Source organism: Thermobia domestica, unplaced genomic scaffold, assembly GCF_964235325.1.
Source record: "Thermobia domestica unplaced genomic scaffold, izTheDome1.hap1.1 HAP1_SCAFFOLD_395, whole genome shotgun sequence".
NCBI classification, from domain to species: domain Eukaryota; kingdom Metazoa; phylum Arthropoda; class Insecta; order Zygentoma; family Lepismatidae; genus Thermobia; species Thermobia domestica.
Genome location: NW_027656106.1, coordinates 54237 through 74962, shown reverse-complemented (window position 1 = coordinate 74962; position 20726 = coordinate 54237). Strand labels below are relative to the sequence as shown.

At 35.9% G+C, this 20726-nt stretch overlaps 1 protein-coding gene across 1 annotated transcript in view; it reads right to left on the bottom strand.

Annotated features, from left to right (window-relative positions):
- The window catches only part of LOC145676824 (uncharacterized), a 62006-nt gene that overhangs the window by 4948 nt on the left and 36332 nt on the right, over positions 1–20726 (bottom strand). Inside the window, exon 5 of the mRNA XM_081747604.1 lies at positions 1220–1467. Within this exon, the coding sequence (XP_081603730.1) occupies positions 1220–1467 (248 nt within the window). The remainder of the gene's footprint in view (positions 1–1219; positions 1468–20726) is intronic.

Here is a 20726-nt window from a genome sequence, read left to right as displayed (position 1 = left end):
AAATTATACGTTCTAAACCAGTGATGGAGCTTTCTCCTTTGTGAGATCAGTAATTTCAGAAAAAAATCTACTTCTATATAAGTATTCTACGTTTTCTCAACACGGTATATTATGCAGCAAAGACGAAGACATATTGTAGTCACAGTTTCCCAGCAACTTCGCTAAATTACGATATATGGATCGACTTCCGGGAGTGGCTTTTTCCATCCTCAGCCCTAGGAAAAGGAAACACTCAGAACATTGTAAAAGGAGGGAAAATAGACTGCATTTCATGCACCTGCGTGTTTTAATTTAAGGTGCTTTTTTTTTTTCATCAATGCAGCCCATTTTCCCTTCTTCTACAATGCTCTGAATGTTCCCTTTTACCTAGAGGTGAGGAAGGAAGTGAGTCACTTCCGAAAGTCGACTCATATATTGTAATTTAGCGAAGTTGCTGGAAAACAGTGAGTATAAAATTATATACTACAGATGATTCTGTGTAACAAATGCATTAATAATTTGTTTCAAACTAAGTACTGCATAACAGTGTACTTACCGTTAGGTTTCGTAGATGAGTGGTTAGCGTAATGGACTTCTGCGTATAGGGTCGCAGGTTCGAGTCCACGCAAAACACATTGTTTGCTATTTTTACCGAGCGAAGTAGCTCAAGTTGTAGAGAGTTGGTTTCGCATTCGGGAGGTCGTAGGTTCGATTCCCGCTGCCGACCATTCTGACTGGGGCTTTCCTCAGTCCTACCAGGCAAATGCCGGGATGGTACTTACTAAACAGGTCCTGGCCGACACCTTTCCTAATTCTTTCCCTTGCTGTTGTTGTTGTTAGATATCCAGTATAAAATGGCCTCTGAGCTGTATTTAGTGATTGTTAAATAAATAAATAAAACCGTGAGGATCTACGTAAATATTTAAAATGGACTAACTATAAACTAGTTCATCTTCGGACAGGTTAAAGGAAGTCTAATACATGGATAAAAGGAAAAGGGTTATTCATCCTTAGTTGAACCACTCCATAACTAAGGGCCATTAACCCTGTTCCTTTCATCCATACGTTCAATTTCTCTTAACATGCCCGAAGATGAACTAATTGATAGTTCGAAAGCCTGTAGTCAGTTTTGAATATTGCGTAGGTTTGTGTACACGTTTTCACGGGTAAATACCATCAGTATGATTTCTACGTTATAGAGTCAGTATCTGTAAATACTGCATACTTTTGTTTTACTTACCAACGCCTTTTTGAATGCATTATTCTCCAACTTTTCCTCCATGATGCTAACTTCTTCCTCCGTTTTCAAAGGAAGGCAATCTATTACTATAGGATCATCGACAGAAACACTTCCCTTCTTTTGATAGGAATTTGTCACTTTCGCTTCAAGTGCTTCAATCTTACGAAGGATTTCATTCTGTGCTGAAAGAATGGCACTGAGCTTCACTTTTGTAGCTGTAAAATCCCTGAGTGTAGCTTCGTTCAGGTCTAGAAATAAGAGAAAAGGAACAAAAATATATTTAGGGCGACTTTACCTTTTTCATAACTTGAAAACAAAAGCTATCTTGAGCAACAAGCAACGACATCGTTTGCTTTAGAAACTAAATAATTTCACATGCGAAATATTTGAAGTATATAATTTAAAAACAATATAAAAATGTATAATTGTTGATTAATGTAGAAGAGTGGGTAACCTTTTTTAGAGTTGATTTACAAATTGCCATGACTTTCTGTCTCCGTCACTGAAAAGTGTGTACAAACAATAGAAAATAAATTTGCCACGGACTTGCTTTGTGTGCCCCATGTTCCAAGGGCTACCTTTGGGCACAGTTGGTTTCGTTGGCCCCAGAATTTCCGTTCTTATACTATTAAGTAAAATTTTGTACATTAGAATGACAGCGTGGAATGGTTCAGTTGGAAGAACTGAGGAAACTTATGAGTAGAGACCGGAATGTAGGCATTATGCGTATTCTTTAATTGTACGGAAATATAATAAAAGTTAACGCTTCAAAGTTCATCTGGGTGGTTATAACTTCAATTTAAACTACTTAAATTTTGTCCCTTTTTGTTCCATACTAATACTTTAGTGCCTAATATTGTCTATTATATACATTTTCTTGGAAATAAAAACTTTATTACATAAATTGCTTGTTTTAGGAAAGATTTCTGCCCCTTCAATAAATTTAACATTAACAGAAACTTATTTCCAGGTCAATGCTAAGCTTCAGTCCGCGACGATAAAAGAATCTCGGCCAAATGAACGACTAGCTATGATTTGCATCTTCCTCTCCCCTACCATAGATGCACCAAAAAATTAGCTTCCTTCAGTTCATTTGTCTTGCCGTCGTCATTTGACGTTTCTTCTTGTGAAGGACCAAGTAGTGTCTTAAGTGTTTATACGAAATTTCAAATCTCACCGATAAAGGAATTCTTCTTCAAGAAGTGAAAGAGCTGTATTCAAAAATGTTGTAAAAGATGTAGTGCTATGTGAAAGTGCTATAAAATTTTGGACTGTGTTGTTTAGTAAGAAGTGCTGTGTGTAGTGAAAATGCTGCATATAATTTATTTAGTAATTTTACGAGATGGAACACATTAAAATTTTATCTTTTCATGAAGAAATAATCTACAAACAACAGGTATGTTTCTATATTATTGGGACATTACCTATGACTTGAATTTAGTTTTTGAATTGCATTGAATATTTATCTTCATTAACTTCATTATTTTAGTTAACTTTTAATGTCTATTTTATTTCCTATTTTTAAAATTATGGGTACCCATTTGCCGGGTTTTAGTGCCCAAACTTTGAGGCCCATTTTTATGAGTTAAATCCATGGAACTGAAGTTGGACTTTCTAAATTCTGAAGACCTGTAGCGGGATTTCATAATATGAGTTTTCTTCGAAACCATTTCATTTTTTAAAAATTCTGGCCCAATTATTTGTATAATTGCACTTCATATTCTGAAACAACGTAATTTTAAACTAGGTTAGCTTTTTTCATACTACGAAATTGGTAAAAAAAAAAAGAAAATCTATTATGGAACTGAATGCACTTTAATTTTATAAATATTGTCATTTGACAAAAGCCTGTTGTATCCTCTGAGGAAATAGGTGTAAATTATCTGGGAGGTACATTCATCTCGGAGGAAAAAAAAAATATTATTGTGCATACACTAAATATCAAAACTATGCCAAAAATATGTTGGTAGCGCAATTATGAAGTATTATGATGACCTACGAACTACGGAAATGTCTTCAAATGCATTACCGATAACGTAACAAATTTAGAGAGCTGATAAAACAGGCTTGTTGCGTAGGCTTACAAGTCCATCATCTATACTACTTCCTTTCTTGCATACATCAACACGTCAATAAAGAAAGAAGAAGAAGAAATAGAATGAGTGTTTACTATTTTCTATTATGAGGAAACTTTTCACGGGACTTCAGGACATTAGACCTATCCTTTGATTCAGTTTTATTTATATTCCTCTGATCATGAGGAAACCATCTTTGCAAATTTTTTAAACAACATTGAAATTTTCCATTCTGTAAAGTTCTGTGATTCACCTTTGTGAGTTCAATTAACTAGTTTCATATTGATATCACAATATAAAACGACACCGTGATAATTTCTGAATGAATAAATCATTTAATATAAAGGTCCTAATCGAGTATCTGTGGCTAGGCCTACTAAAGTCAACAATCAAGAATTCTCACATGGTTCGGATGAAATACGGTTCAAGGACCCCGGAAAGCAGAGGTGAGTGCAGCGTACCAATTCTCCATGGACACTTCTGTTAGAATTAGCATTACGAACTATCGATGCTATATTACTTCATAAATAGGGCAATCATAAATTTGAAGTGAAAATTTTTGTAATGGTTTCTTTTTAATTCCAACAGCATTATTTGCAGCATATATTTTAAAATTTACAAATAAATAAATAAATAAATAAATAAATAAATAAATAAATAAAAATAAAAAATCAAATGCAATGCAATATTATGATCTAGAGAAATCCAATTTTTTAGAAAATAAAGACGATAAAAAATCGAAACAATTCAAAACCCAACATAAAATTATCTTTACTGAGCAGGTAGGTACAGCGGTATAGCGTAACTTTGGGGATCGAGAGACCCTGGAATCGATGTCAGTAGTCAGCCTTACTTACTTCCCCCAGGGACTTTTTTCTTAATCACTAGGTGAATACAGAGGTGTTACCTTGCATAGTCATACACATACCCTGGCCGTTACTTTTTGAAATTTTTACCGCTTCCCTAACCTGACCTGAGTTTTAAATACTTAAATGTCATAATTCATCAATAAAATAAATCCAAACGAGATTAATCCTTGGCAGAAATCATTTACGAAAATTGTAATAAAACAACCGTTGGTAGAGCGGGCGCAAATAATATATCAAACAAAAAGATAATGAAAGCTTTGTACTCACCGCAACGTATTAAAATGAACAAAATCACTTTCGGTGATATCCTATTCACCTCTAACTAACTAACTCTATGGCCTACGGAACCCGGAAGTTCAGTGCCGCGTTCACGAAAACTCTCCACTGACTTCTGTCCTTAGCCAACTGGATCCAGTTTCTACTTTGTATTCCTAGTTCTGCGAGATCCATCTTAATATTGTTCTCCGATTTGCGCCTAGGTCCTCCACATGGTCATTTCTCGATTGGTCTTCCAGTCAAGACTTTGAAAGTGTTCCTACTTTCTTCCATTTTGGCTACATGACCTGCCCACCTGAGCCTCCTAGAGTAGAGTAGAGTAAGAGATTTTGTGGGTGCGCAGACACTGAGGTCTTTTTGCACCCGTGCAGAGATCTAACAGAAAAAACAAATTAAACTAAACCAACAGTAATAAAACTAGAAATAAGTTAATTAAAATACATGAAAGAATATCCGCACATGAGCTAAAATGAGACTGTATGCAAAATCTGAAGCTCTTGGAAAAATAACAGCAGTTCACGAAGTAAACGAGTGTCGTCACCAAGGAGCAAGTGTAGATCTTCTGGAAACTTGTAACGTTGTCGATGCCGAGCCAGATCGGGGCAATTAACAAGACGATGACGAATAGATAAAAGGTATCCACAAGACACATTCTGGAGCTACAACGCCACGTAAAAGATATGCGTGCGTCACATGACTCTGTCCAATACGCAGTCGAGTTAAAACCATTTCTTCGCGATGAGACTGTCGGGAACTAGAGGTCCAGACTCCTAACCGTGGTTTAACGACATGCAATTTGTTGGTATGTGCGTGATCCCATTCCGACTGCCACTGGTGGAGAAGACGAGATGTGAACACCGGGTAAAGATCAGTGCAAGGAAGTGGCGTCACTAGTGCAACATTGTGAAGAGCTGCATCTTTTGCCACAGAATCCGCTTGCTCATTACCAAGAATGCCTACATGGCTAGGAATCCAACAAAAGTGGACAACTGAGCCGACACCAAGTAGGGAATGACATTTTAACAAAATACCTTGAACTAGAGAATGCCTAGTGTAAACATTACTAAGGCTGGTAAGAGTACTCTTGGAATCAGACAAGATCAGAATATGGGCAATGTTATGGGACATAGACTAGACTAAGGCTTCAAGATTTGATGACCCTAAGAATGTTTGGTGAAATGTATAAATTATGCAGTTCCTCGTTATGAAGTTTCCGCCATTCCCTATTCCCGTTCCTCTTGGGTCCGAATATTTGTCTCAGATCTTCTCAAACACTTTCAGTCAGATTTTTCAGTTTAGTTTAGTACTCTTACTACGTATATATTTTCAATATATAATATTTATACTATTAATTCTTGTACTGTAATAATGTATATCTTGAAGCCATGAACCCCGAGTTTTTAAGGGGGAAAATGAAATAAATAAAAGTAAAAATAAAAATAAAGCGACCGTTTCACAACCATACAGAACAACCGCCATAATTATCATTTTATGTATTTTAAGTTTCAAATTCTTCCGACAGAATTTGCAACAAAAGATTTTGAAGTGAATAATAACACGAATTCCCTGCTTTTAGTAGACATTTAATTTCTTCGGGAATATGGTTGTCATCTGTTAATATTGATCTTAGATATTTGAAAGTACCCATTTTATCAAAAGTATCATTTTATATTTTAACGCATCCATAATTTGCCGTATTACGACCCCGACGAACTTAAATGTATTTAGTTTTCTCTGCATTTATTTCTAAACCCGTGTCCCTGCAAGCGTCTAATAAGACCTCTGTATTTCTTTCCATTGTTGTTCTATCATTCCCTATTACATTTACATCATCAGCATACGCCATAACCTGGTGAATACCATTCAACTCTAGGCCCTGGTTGCTATATTTGATTTTCCTTATAGCGTACTCCAGGACCAAGTTGAATAATAATGGCGACAACGCATATCCTTATTTCAGGCCATTCTCGATGTGAAGCTCGTGGACAAAAATTTTCTTACCCGGACTCATTTAAAAATACCTTAATTAATCTAATTAGTTTTTTTTCGGTATTTCGAATTCTGTAAGAATATCGTACAATGTTTCTCTCCTAACCAAGCCGTAAACCTTTCTAAAATGAATAAATAATTGATGGCCGGGGTATTGTATTCCAACTTCTTTCTAGTATATGTCGAATGGTAAATATTTGGTCGATAGTTGATCGATTTCGTCTAAATCTTCACTGGTAATCTCCAATAATTTCATCTGCGTATGAGGTCAATCTTGCTAATAGAATGTTTGAAAGGATTTTATAGGATGTTGACAGAAGAGAAATGTCTCGACAATTATTATAATCAGTTTTGTCGCCTTTCTTGTGAATTGGAACAATGATTGATTTTTTCCACTCTTGTGGCAATTCCTCCTTGTTCCAGATAAAGAGAATAAGTTTGTGTATCTTGTTCCACAATTTTCCGCCTCCAGCTAAAATCGTCTCAGCCGGAATTTCGTCTACACCCGAATTTCATGTCAAAAGAGCAGTGAAAACTAGCAGAACAATAAAACGAAAATAAATCTTTCTTGTCCAATTAGGAACATTTTGTTTTACTCATTCTAATTTTCGTATTTATAATTCTTTTTCTATGAAATTTACAACAAATATACAATTCCCGATTATAGACATAGTATCAGTATTAAAAGTACCCTACAAAATCAGTATCAAATTATATTCTTGCAAGAACACAGTTATAGATATCCGACAATCATTTTGGACATGAGTGTACTTAGGAAGTATTTTGACGAAGGATGCTTACTACAAGCAGATCAGGACAAGAACAGTCATGGTAAAGGGGCATTCAAAAAACACACCGATTTGTGTTTCTTTAATTTCTTTATAGCAATTTCTACTTCCATTCGGTTGGGTTCTAGAATATACGGTTCTGCGGTGTGTATTTCCTTTTCTCCACGCACATTTTGTTTATGATTACGTGTTAAGCAAATCGTCAAAAAAATCTTTCCGTCTATTTAAGATGGTCCTATTCCCCTCATTAGTTGCAAATTTAAAAAACGGTCCGGAATGGAACGTGGTTAAAAAAGGAAAGGAACAAAATATCAGGAAGCGTACAAAATCCATGTTAGGTAATTAATAACTTGAATACATACGCGCGGTTGCCGTTACTCTTTTGATGGGGTAAAGTATCCACTAGTCATCTGGTGGCTCCACCTCCATCACAGCTATGTCGTACATCTTCGGATTAGTAAAACCATGCCAATAAGCGGCACTCTGATCCTCCAATAACCACGACTTAGGGACAGGACAAGTTCCACAACGTCATCAAATTCCACTGCGCAGAACTTGGCCATCTGCAGAACATAGACTGCTGCATTTGCTATCCAACATTACTGTTATGAACAATTTCTATATACATATATTTCCTTTATACATTTGTACATGACATTATGTAGGAATAGAACTCGCTCCGAAATCCTCAGCTTAACAAGCTCAGAAGTTAGTGATGCAAACATTGTGCCTTTATATGTAATTTATACTTTTACATTCATGATTCAAAATCAGTAATAATTTATGTTCAATTTCAGGGTTGAAACTTACGTTCCAAATAAAGTTTTAAAATAACTTTTATAAAATTGTAACCTGCAGCTCTTTTGATTATGCAATTATTTACATTTGATTTCACTTATAATAATAAGAATTAAGTGTTTTTCCTGTCGTCAAATCCTAATATTGATCACAGAATTTTCGATTCTTCCTTAGGTTCTCTTCTACGAAATTGTTTCCTTTTCTCGCCTTCCATTTCGCGCTTCTTTTAGCTCCCAGTAGCTTTCTCTGGATTTCAAATCCTCTAGTGTCCTCCTTTCTGGCCTTCACTTTCCTTCTATGACAACATGAAGAATAGAATTTCCTCTCAAGATGTATCCCATGCAGATTGCTTTGCTACGAAGGATGTTGGTTAAAAGCATACTTTTCTTACCTACTCGCTTAAAATCTCTTGATTAGGTACCTTCTCCGTCCATTTTATCTTCATTCTTCTTCAGTACCACATTTCAAAACTCTCCAAGTACTACTTCTCTACTTTGTGTGTTCACGTATCCGAGCCGTACAGTGCAATACACTACACCATATATCATTCTGGCCGCACTACACTACTATACGTAATCATTCCTCGGTTCGGTGTTATTCTGCTAGTTTTTTTTTTTTTTTTTTTTTTGTGTGTGTGTGTGTGTGTGTTTTTTGAATGCCCCTTTACCATGACTGTTCTTGTCCTGATCTGCTTGTAGTAAGCATCCTTCGTCAAAATACTTCCTAAGTACACTCATGTCCAAAATGATTGTCGGATATCTATAACTGTGTTCTTGCAAGAATATAATTTGATACTGATTTTGTAGGGTACTTTTAATACTGATACTATGTCTATAATCGGGAATTGTATATTTGTTGTAAATTTCATAGAAAAAGAATTATAAATACGAAAATTAGAATGAGTAAAACAAAATGTTCCTAATTGGACAAGAAAGATTTATTTTCGTTTTATTGTTCTGCTAGTTTTCACTGCTCTTTTGACATGAAATTTGCCACATACATGTCTTTGCCAAGTATACACATACTAACATTATAAGAAATACCGGTTGAATTCGTTATCAAATTATATTCCTCCCACAAAATATTTATAGACATGCAACAGTAATTTTGGACATGAATGTACATAAAATGATCAACTTCCTCAAGTTCTTTTTTTATCCACACTGATTCCTAGCGACTCGTTTTTATGGGATATTCTCTTAACTTTAGACCTGTCAATGTTAGTTTCCGTACCATATTCGGTTCCGATGTCAACTAATCCGTCCATCATGTTCTGCAGTTCTTTTTCGATTTTGGCTATAATGACCGAAACATCCATATATCTCAACTTGTTTAGGTTCCTTTCCCTAATAATACAATTACCACTTTTTCTAATGCCTCCTATATATTGAATAATTGGTGACATGCAGCATCCTTGTCAGACTTCCGTTCCTATTTCCACGCTATTAGTTTCTTTATTTAGGCGCATGTTTACTGATATTTCATTTTAAAGTCCACAGTATTTCGTCTTTTAAATAGAAGTGTAAAATTGAACGAAAACTTAGGATTGCGGTAATGACAGATAATTTTTAAAATCAGTGGACATTTTTTTCTTCTTCCACAAATTGTACCTCCAATTTAATTTTATCTTAAAACGACCCAAATACTAAGTTTAGATGGTGTAAGAGTCTGAGTACTTGCTTCATACTCATTAGAAAGCTATGTATTCCAATTGCCACGCTGGCCATCTGAGTCGTTCTTCGTTTATTTTCTAATGTACGCTGATCTGAAAGTCATGCTTCCCCCTTCCTTCATTCTCCTAAAGAAAAATACTCAATTTTTGACCTATTATTGGTCCTAGCTGTAAGGTCTATGAAAATACCATAATATAAATAAACAAATTAGAACTATTAATACAATTATCCATCTAAGATTGTGATGATTGATTGAAAAACGAAAATAAAATATGGCGACAAGTTTATTATCCCTACTATTTTACAAAACATAAAAGAGATCATCACAAAAAGCATTTTAATCACACAATTAAAATGTATTTTTACTTGAATAAACAGTTTCGCAACATTCATCGGTCAGTCATTTCGATACAACTAATTCATTTGCTATATAATACAATAATTAATTTATTGTTGATAACTTATGCAGTGATTTTCAATCAGTCTGTTGCACAGTTCCATAGAGTGGGTCGCTAAATTTTAAGATTTAAAATCATGAAGCATTTAATAATTAGTTCATATCAATTTTGAGACAGACTGTACCCAGTCAACGCCTCCGACAGTACTTGCAATGCTTGGAACTACTTAGAATCTCAATTTTGTACAAACCTATATTACACTATTTATATTATAATTAATAAAAAAATCAGACAAGTGTGTTGCGATGTCGTTGATGTTCAGTCAAAAAAAAAAATAAAATAAAATAAAAAAATTTAAAAAAAATTAAAAAAAATTAAAAAAAAATAAAAGTTCGAACCACTGGTTTATGGATCACTGTTACATTATTACTTTATATAACTTCTGTGTTTCAACAATGCGGAAAAAATAAAAGTTTGTTGTCTTACAAGTAAATTCTTACGTCAGCAGTAATAACACAATTTACTTATGTAAGAAACTTCTTTTCAGGCCTGACTAGTTACAGTAACATATGCATTGATAAATCCGTTTTTAACAGCTTAATTAGTGCACTTCGTGGAACTTTAAACACTCTTGCTGCCATCCGAACACTCATTTTATTTTCTCTGACTTGGGTAATCGCTTGTTCCATACAACTCGTATCCCACTGTCTTCTAGGACCCTTTTTCCTCATAGTCATCAGGTATAATAAATTCTGTCGAACTTCGTCATGCGATGGGCCTGGATATGCATCATCATCTATCCAAAAGAAAAAAGGAAACAGTAAGACTTTTTTAAATAGAAAAGATATTTCATAACTTCATATATGCTTCATAAATTTACACTATCGCATTTTTATTATTATTATTTTTTTCCAAAATGAGGTTAATTTTTCAAAGTAATAGATATGAAAATGAGATCAAATGTTTAAGAAAGTTTGAATAATATATTCATGTTTCATGAATCTCATACTCTACTGATATTACTGCTCTTGTCATAACTAATGCGCGTTGGTTGTATGTTCGCATATGTTAACTGATCTTACATACTGTTGTAGTTTATTTCTACACATGAATAATAGTGACATCATTTGGCAGATATATTTTGATGAGAAGATAGAAGAAAAGAACTTGATTGGATTGTTGGTTGGAGTCCTTTTTAAGTACCGAAGCTATATGAAACCTGGATCTGTAGTTTAAGGACGAGTTTGAACTACGGTAGTGCGTTCTAATTTTTTAGGCTCTCCAACCGAATTCTGACCCCATGCAACAAAGACGCACACATTAGTTACTAGACCAGCGGGGAGAACTTAAAATCTTATATTGCATAATGCTACCATTTGATGGGAATATATGGAAATCTTGTACAGATTTTTAAAGTGAAACTAAATACAGAAGTATTAGACTACCACAATTGTCTTACATCAACCCCCATTTCACTCGTCCTTATTCGACTTTTTCGGAACTAAAGCACTAGGGAAAGCTCCACATAGAGTTAAATGTGGATTAAAGTGCTTTTTATTTACAATTTCGACTATAGGAGTTCTGAATGTAAACGTCGAGCTTTCTAAGGCATGGTTCCCGGAAGTGTATTTATTTACAAGAACAATGAGAGTGGGTATTGCCTACGGCTTTAAATTAAAATTCAACTAGGAATGAATATATATATATATATATATATATATATATATACAGTATGTGGCAAAACAAACAGTACTGAAATTCGCGTATGGATGGCGCACAGATGCAACGTGGTATGAGCTGTGAGCGCCACACGTGTGCTCAGTCGTGTGTGGACTAGCGTAGTGTGCAATTGGCACAAAGGTAATGTTACTTACAACAGAGGAGAAGGTGTTCATTCACGAGCACTATTTCCGCTCATATGGTATGGATCAGCATCTCACTGAAGGAGATGAGCGCTCACGTCTACTGTATTGCTCTGGAGCTATGGCATATGAACATCAAGGTACACAGAGCTTTCATCAGTGAACCATATGTTACTGATGAAGACTTCATGTTCATATGCCATAGCTCCACAGAAATACAGTACACGTAAGCGCTCATCTCCTCCAGTGAGATGCTGATCCATACCGTATGAGCGGAAATAGTGCTCGTGAATGAACACCTTCTCCTCTGTTGTAAGTAACATTATCTTTGCGCCAATTGCACACTACGCTAGTCTACACACGACTGAGCACACGTGTGGCGCGCTCAGCTTATACCACGTTGCATCTGTGCGCCATCCATACGCGAATTTCAGTACTGTTTGTTTTGCCGCATACTGTATGTTATATATTATATGACAGTCGAATAAAATGAAAAAGTACGCAACAGACAGAAATCAATTTGATCAATTATCCATACACAGACCATATCGCATTTCCTGCGGCTATCTTGAAATCGGTCACCTTCAAAACTTCAAATGGGAAGTAGTACGTGAGACACATCATTTACCTCTAACAGTTCTCCAAAATTTTAATGTGTTTTCAGTTATTTTATCTCTCTCAACACAGTTGCTACACTCGTATGCAAATTCAGAGATACATGAGCTGTTGAAGGCAGGCCCGGGCGGTAGAACTAAATGGTCACGAACGAAGCAACAATAATGGAAAGAAGATGGCGGAAGTGAGAAGGCGAGTGAGAAGTTAGTGTCCGTGCTTCATTCAAATATCCAGCTTCATAGCCTGTGTAATATCTTCTATATTATATTAAATGGTAGCTAAATAGCTCACGAATCACAAAAACCTCTTCCAACAATCACTAAACGTTGTGCTCCGTAAATAAGTTGACATTTTTCTGCATTCTTCTCCCCACCAGAACATAGTGTATGATTTCTAGTGTAATGTTGCAACCCTCTGCAGGAAAATGGCCCCCATCACAAATAAGTCACTGAATGCAAGGTGCAGTCAGATCGAGGGTACAATTAACAAACTCAAAGATAAAATGACTACTGCACTAAAACAACAGGAGATAGTTCGGGACAGAATGCTGAGCCGAATATCTCTACGCAAGTTCAAAAAGAGTTACTACAGCTCTCTGAGGATTTAAAATTAATCAGGAAAGAAGTATCCGACTTGAAAGTGGAAATAAAGGACCAAGGCGAATGCATCGATCAACTGGAGCAATATAGCAGGACGCCATGTCTGGTCCTCCACGGAGTAGCTGAAACACCAAATGAAGATCCCACGGCACTTGCTCTTGAGACTTTCAACAAAAAGCTTGATGTAAATCTCACCGTAGACCAAATCGACCGTTGCCACAGGCTGGGTTCTTTTGGTCGTAGTCGAAGTGCTGCAGAAGTTGTGCGTAAGGGATCCCGTCCCATCATTGTAAAATTTGTGTCTTATCGATCTCGGGACCAAGTTTGGAAGGTAAAAAAAACTATTGAAAGGCAGTGGACTCCTCCTTACCGAATCCCTTACCTCCAAACGCCTGGACCTTCTACGACGTGCCAAGGACGCATTTGGAGTACGAAGTGTGTGGACAAACGACGGAAAAATTGTGATCCTCATCGGCCGTGAAAAAAAAATCTGTGACAAACGAGCGTGAGTTGCTTTCTCTACTTCCAAAATGAAGCACATTAAGCACATTTTATCACATGCTGTGTGTGTGTGTGTGTCAATATGAAGGATATGTTTCGAAAATACTGCCAAGTTGAATTAATAGTTATTCATGTGTCTAGTGTTACGTGTTTTTTTTTTCTTACTTCTTCCCTACATATTATAGTGTGGTTAGTGTTCTTCCAGTTTATGTTTGTGTCTGTAACAATGCAATGGTCCTCAGCGTCTCCTCGCAGTTATAAAAGCAAAAGCAGGGTTAGTACAATTATTTTCTCTCACATTATTTTTTTTTCGCTATTTTCCAGTTCAGTTATGTGCAACACAATGTATTCAATGTTATTAACTTTTAAGATCAGGTTCAATTCTAATACGTGGTAGAAAATGTCCTGCTTATTCAAAGACCTCATTAGAAAGCAGAAAAACTCATAAACAGTGCACATTACTGTCGTCGCTAATTACAGAATGCAGAGTAACAAAGTAGATAGATTTGAAACACTGAGCCAGGTGTCTTCATCCTCTGGGGAGTTGTGCGGCATCGACCTTGGTGTCAATGACCGCACTCTTCCCTCCCTCTCCTGCCCTTCTCTCCTCACTCCCGGTCTCCAGTCAACCAGCGAAATCCTCAAAGACGAGATGGCAAAGCAACCATATGATCTTCAGCTTCTGCACTTAAATGCACAAAGCGCCATAAAGCACCACGATGAAATTACGGCCATTCTTAGCCCTCTCTCTGTGCATGCTTTGCTGGTTTCTGAATCTTGGCTGAAACCTACCTCACCCGACTCATTAATAATAAAAAAAAAAAAAAAAAAAAAATGAAATCTTTGAGTTTTACGTCCCACGGTTATGCCGGTTAGGCTAAAGGAGACGGTCATTTATAAACATACCCAACTACAAGGCTATAAGATGCGACAGAATAGGGAAGGGTTCCGGGGGCGTCTTGGTATATGTTAGAGAAGACGTTCAAGTGAAAATACTAGATCAATCCCCCAGTTTATATTCCACTTCTGCAGAATACATCATGCTGGATCTGAATATACAAAATAAACACTCTATTGATCTCCGTTTATCGCCCACCTAATACAAACTTTGAAAATTTTGAAGAAGCGATCTCCCAAGTTATCCCCAGTACAGCAACATCATAATTATGGGGGACATGAACTATGACCTTTTGACGTCTAAATCCGAGGTGCTGCGATATAAAAGCTATATTAATTCTCTAAATCTTTCTTTTTGTACGTTACAACCTACTCACAGAACTGAGACGAACGAATCGTTAATTGACCACATAATAGTCTCCGATACTTGTAAAGTAACAAATATAGGTCAAGTATCCGTGCCAGGTATAAGCCGACATGGCCTTCTTTATCTAACTTATAACATAAAATGTCCAAAATACGTTCCGTGAGTAATATATAAAAGAAACCTAAAACAAATATATGACAACGCGTTGTACGAAGACACAAATCTCGTGCCGTGGTACTTAGTTTACTGTGCTCCCACTCTGGATCAAAAGGTACCACTTTTAATAGTTTTGTGCAGCAACTGTATAATAAGCATGCCCCTTTGAGAAGGAAAAGAGTGCGTAGACTCCCCCAATCCTTGGATTAACGATAATATACTCGCGCTCATGGCTCTTCGAGACTCTGCCCACAGACGTTACAGAGCGGCTTTAAAACAAAAATCAAATATCTCATTAATGCAGGAAGAATATAGAAAATTACGAAACCGTTGTAATCAAGAAGTTCGTAAGGCGAAAATCGAATTTGCTAGAAGTCTCCTGAGCCATACGACTCAACCACGAGAGCTATGGCAAAAACTGAAGTTCCTTGGTATTGGTGTCAAAGCCAAAATCGATAAACTTCCAGAACTCCATATAGACACCATAAATGAACAGCTATGCTATACACCAATACCAGATAAAATCAATACTTTGAAGAATATTAAAAAAACGAGCCCTACCTTCACCTCGTCACTGCTCCGGAAGTCATGAAGGCAATAAACAAAATCAAATCACCTGCTTCAGGAGCTGTGACGACTTGCCAATCATTCTTATTAAAAAAATATTACCGTTCATTGTATTTGTCATTGTGCATATTTTTAATAGTTCCATCACAACCGGAGAATTTCCATCAATTTGGAAACTCTCTCACGTTCGCCCATTGCCTAAAACTACAAATCCAACAAAAGCATAAGATCTCCGCCCTATTAGTATACTCCCTGCACTCTCCAAAGCTTTAGAGCATATAATATATGACCAATTAACTAAGTTCCTCGAAACAAATAACACCTTAAATCCGTTTCAGTCAGGTTTCAGATCTCAGCACAGCACTTGCTCTGCTCTAGTAAATATCACTAATGATATTCGTGCCGCTATGGATGAACGCCAAATCACACTGTTATCCCTACTAGATTTTTCTAAAGCTTTCCAAACTATAGACCATGACATACTGATTGCCAAACTGTCTTCCTTCTACAACTTTTCCCAGTCAACTCTATCTTGGTTTAGCTCCTATTTATCAAATAGAAAACAAAAAGTTGTCACTAATAACGTATGTTCCAATACGAAACTTGTCCCATGTGGAGTCCCGCAGGGCAGCGTCCTAGAACCTCTTCTATTTTCCTTATACATCAACGATTTACCTGAACACATCACCCATTGTAAATATCACTTATATGCAGATGATATACATGCTATTTAACCACTAATCCCCTAAATTTAACCACCGCGATTGATCACTTAAACAGTGACATTGAAAGTATCTGCACATGGGTAGGTAACAATGGACTGCAAGTAAACCCACCCAAATCAAAATTTATCATGCTTGGTTCTCGTAAACTACTCTCCACAATCAATATTTACAAGCCTACCGAATGTTCTTGTAAACAACGTAGCCATTCCTGTAAGCGATAGCGTCAATAGCCTAGGACTCCAGATCGATAAATTCTTAAGTTGGACAGACCATATTAATAGAGTATGCAAGAAAGCTTACGGCCCCCTAAATTTAACCACCGCGATTGATCACTTAAACAGTGACATTGAAAGTATCTGCACATGGGTAGGTAACAATGGACTGCAAGTAAACCCACCCAAATCAAAATTTATCATGCTTGGTTCTCGTAAACTACTCTCCACAATCAATATTTACAAGCCTACCGAATGTTCTTGTAAACAACGTAGCCATTCCTGTAAGCGATAGCGTCAATAGCCTAGGACTCCAGATCGATAAATTCTTAAGTTGGACAGACCATATTAATAGAGTATGCAAGAAAGCTTACGGCTCCCTTCATTCTCTTCAGCGTTTAAAAAAAACCTTCTCCCGGAATCCATTGAAGCGTCCCTGGTTCAATCATTGGTAATCTCTCATTTAGATTATTGTGATGCAGCATATGTTGATTTAACCGAAGATCTGGCAAAACGTTTACAGCGCATTCAGAATGCCTGCGTTACATTAATGAGGTTAAACTTCATTTCGGTTTGCTGTCTTGCAATGAGATCATAATGTGAAGAGAATAATTCTAAGCTTGATGATCTTTCTTATGGGGGTCAAAGTAAATACAAAAATACACACAAGTCTCTTCCTCAACACTTTTATTTTGCATGTGTACATACTGTCCATCAATCATATTAATCATACATACTTTTCCAGTGATGAAAATATTCCTCACACTTATACTGTTAGAATATTTTCACACAGAATATATAAATTACTCTTGAATCCGAACAGAGCGAAATCACAATTAACTTACTATTAAATCCTTTTATTTGTAGGTGCTGGCTCTGAGGAACCATACATTTTACGAAACATTCTATTTTTATATATACATATATTTGTTAAATTAGTTAAAGGTGGAATCCTAATCATCATAATGCGTTTAAATCTTAAGGTTCTCCCACTGAAGATCGAACCCAGAACCATGTGCACCAAGGGCACACATGCTAGCCTATACACCAGCTTGGAGGGCACTTAAATGATTATATCACTTATCAATGAGAATCCACAAGTTAACCATCAGTGAAAATATATTCTACATAGTATGTTGGTGAGTATCGTGATATATCAAAATCGGCGTGAGTCATGGTATACTAGAAATATATAAAGAGATTTCAAAAAATACCTGAATTATTACAAAAACAAACAAACAATAAATAAATAAATATAAATATAAATAATGGAGCTTCATTTCATTCAAAGTAGACCTCTTGGGATCACCGACCTATCAACTGAAGATTCTCCTAAGTAAATGAATTACCAAGATAAAAAGAGTTCTGCTAGATCTTTCTTCTGCATATCACGTTCTTTATTACTACCTTCGAACTTATGGCGAATACGAGAAATTGTTAGCTGTATCAATTGTCAAACTGCACTCTCACTACTCCATCATCGCTGTTCTTCTAATATTTTCAATAAGATTTAAGAATGTTTTCGCGCTGCTCGAATTACAATTGCGTCTGCGCCAGTGTTTCACGTTCTACAGTGATATGCGGATTACAAGGTAATTCCATCTACAAAGCGTTATATTATTTTCATTAACGTCATCTATGGAACCATAATTATACCTTTTTAGTTAAATGTCCCTTGATTATGTTTCGAGGCTAAGGAAGACTGTGATTATGAGATTAGTAGAATGAGATAATAGTGGAATGATGAGAAGTGGGAGGAAATGCGAGAACCCCGAGAAAACTCATACAGCATTTGTCCACCACGAAGTTCATTTGGCAGGAGCTGGAACTAAACCAGGTGGGCATTCTATCACTGCGCTACTGTCACCCCGACGATCATAGTACATGTTGTTACCGATTCTCATTCCAATTTCGGGAAGGTAACATATGAACAAGTTATAAAGTGTGCAAATTTTTATCCGTCTCTGGTGTATATGTAAAGGTACCTGCATCTATTTAGGACAAAAGTACTCTGGTTAAAAATTATTAGAGGAAATCATTATAGATAGTTAACAGTTTTTTTTTTTTTTTTAATTATTTAACCACAGTGCTTTTCTCCGTAATTTTATGTAGGTAATAATAATCTCTGTTATTTGTGTTCTAGAGCAAAGAAATCTCAGTGTGGCCATAAGAAAATTCTCTCTCTTTCGAGTGCTTTTTTCTATCTTGATATCTACACAAACTGACATGGACACGTGTTCCTGCGGCACAAGTTCTAACAACATTCAACATATTCTTCCCGACAGTGACATAAGACCGGATCTTTCTGTCAAGTATTTCTTGTCTTTTCTTTATTCTCAATAACAACACGCCCTGTCTTAAAAGGATATATTTTATTTATTTAGTTTCTTCAGTTTTTTAGTCCAGAACTAAAACGTATCTTCTGTTTTAATATACATGTTTATAAAGTTTTTAATGAATTAATTCTAACAACTTCAAAAATAACTAGTTGGATTAAGCAAAATGTATTAAGAATAATCATTATGCACTCAAATATATAGAAATCTAAAATGAAGAAAATGTGATTGTATCATATCGTGTATTTGTACCTTCCTGTGGAATTACACACTCCAAAGACCTCAATATTTAGTCTCTGAGAAGTCTTACAGAGAACAACAATATATTTGAAAAGAAATATAAAAAAAAAAAATTAAAAAACTTATTTTTAACCACATTTTTTTAATCAACAGGATAAAGTGACTCTTCTAATAGGTTGGAGTGAAGATTGCAGTTAGAAAGAACCGTCCATTATGACAGTGATAAATGTTAATTTATTCCTTTTCTCCTTGTAATCTCAGCTGTTTCGTCTGAAATAACAAGAAAAGAAAATTACATTTTCATATATATGAAATTCTTCTCCTAATGTTCCTTATTGCAACACTATTTAATGAGAACAGAATCCCAGATGAAAATACTTGAAAGAAAAACTGCCGATTCTTAATTGTAGACCAATGTGTGCATCCCTTACATCTTCCCTATTCATATCGGTTATTTCTACCCTACACTCTTCTCCAACAGTTATAGTTTTCGAATTAAATGGCTCGGTCCCAACCTTTAGAATAGCAAACTACAAATTATCACGTCACAAAGAGGAAGTAAACCAAGAATTCTTCGCTAAGTGTTTATTAGATAAAGAGGGGAGGGGGTCAAGAAGAAATGATAGGTCAAAGTATGTCCCAACTGGGAGCCGAATAATCCTGAAGACGAACAGCTTAAATCTGTTATTATCCCTACCTAATCCCGGGGCCATGGATAAACGACTATTTTTCCTGGAAGAGGAAAAACTTTCCTCTACCCCCTGTGGCTTAGCAACCTCAAACTTCACTGGGGTTCGCGAAGGAGTTAATGCTGTCAGATTTCTAAACTGAACTAACGAAGGTTTCATTTTTTAAAAGGATCCTTTTTCCTTCAGAATGACATTTAAAAAAAGCGAAGAGTGTAAATGCCTCTAAAAGGGTAAATATTCATTCTCAATTGCTGCAAGAGTCTTACTTTTGGTGCTACAATATAACTTAAGGCTGGTAGTAGGGTTATTTTCCTTTTTTCCTCTTGAGTTTTATAGTTTTCCGGATTTTGCAAACCATAGTAAAATGAATTACATTCTTGTAAATTTAAACATGATTTTTTTAAAATTTATATATAAAAGAAAAAAAAAAGAAAGAGTTTGACTTAAGTCTTCTTCATCCATGAATGAACAGAACACATATAAAGGCGTTCAAGTTAAAAGTTCTCTGCTGTTTTAAAAATTAAAGAAACGAATAGAAAGAAGGAAAAAATCTTAGCTTAAAATGCTTTCTCAATAAACTTCGTTCCTTATAGAAAGATTCAATTTATTGTTTATAGCCAACAATAGTTCACTGGCGCAAATGCCGGAGGTATGAGGGGGACATGTCCCCCAATCTTGGAACTGGGGGGACTGTCCCTTCCAATAATCCGATTTGAAATGTGTTTTTTTTGGGGGGGGAGAAACGTGATGATTTGTCAAGACATCCGAGACTATTTATGAATTTCCTTATTCCATCAAAACATTACGTCGTCTGTTACATAGTATGGAGTTTTCGTATAAATCATTGCCAAGAAAAAGCGAGAAATATGAGTCCA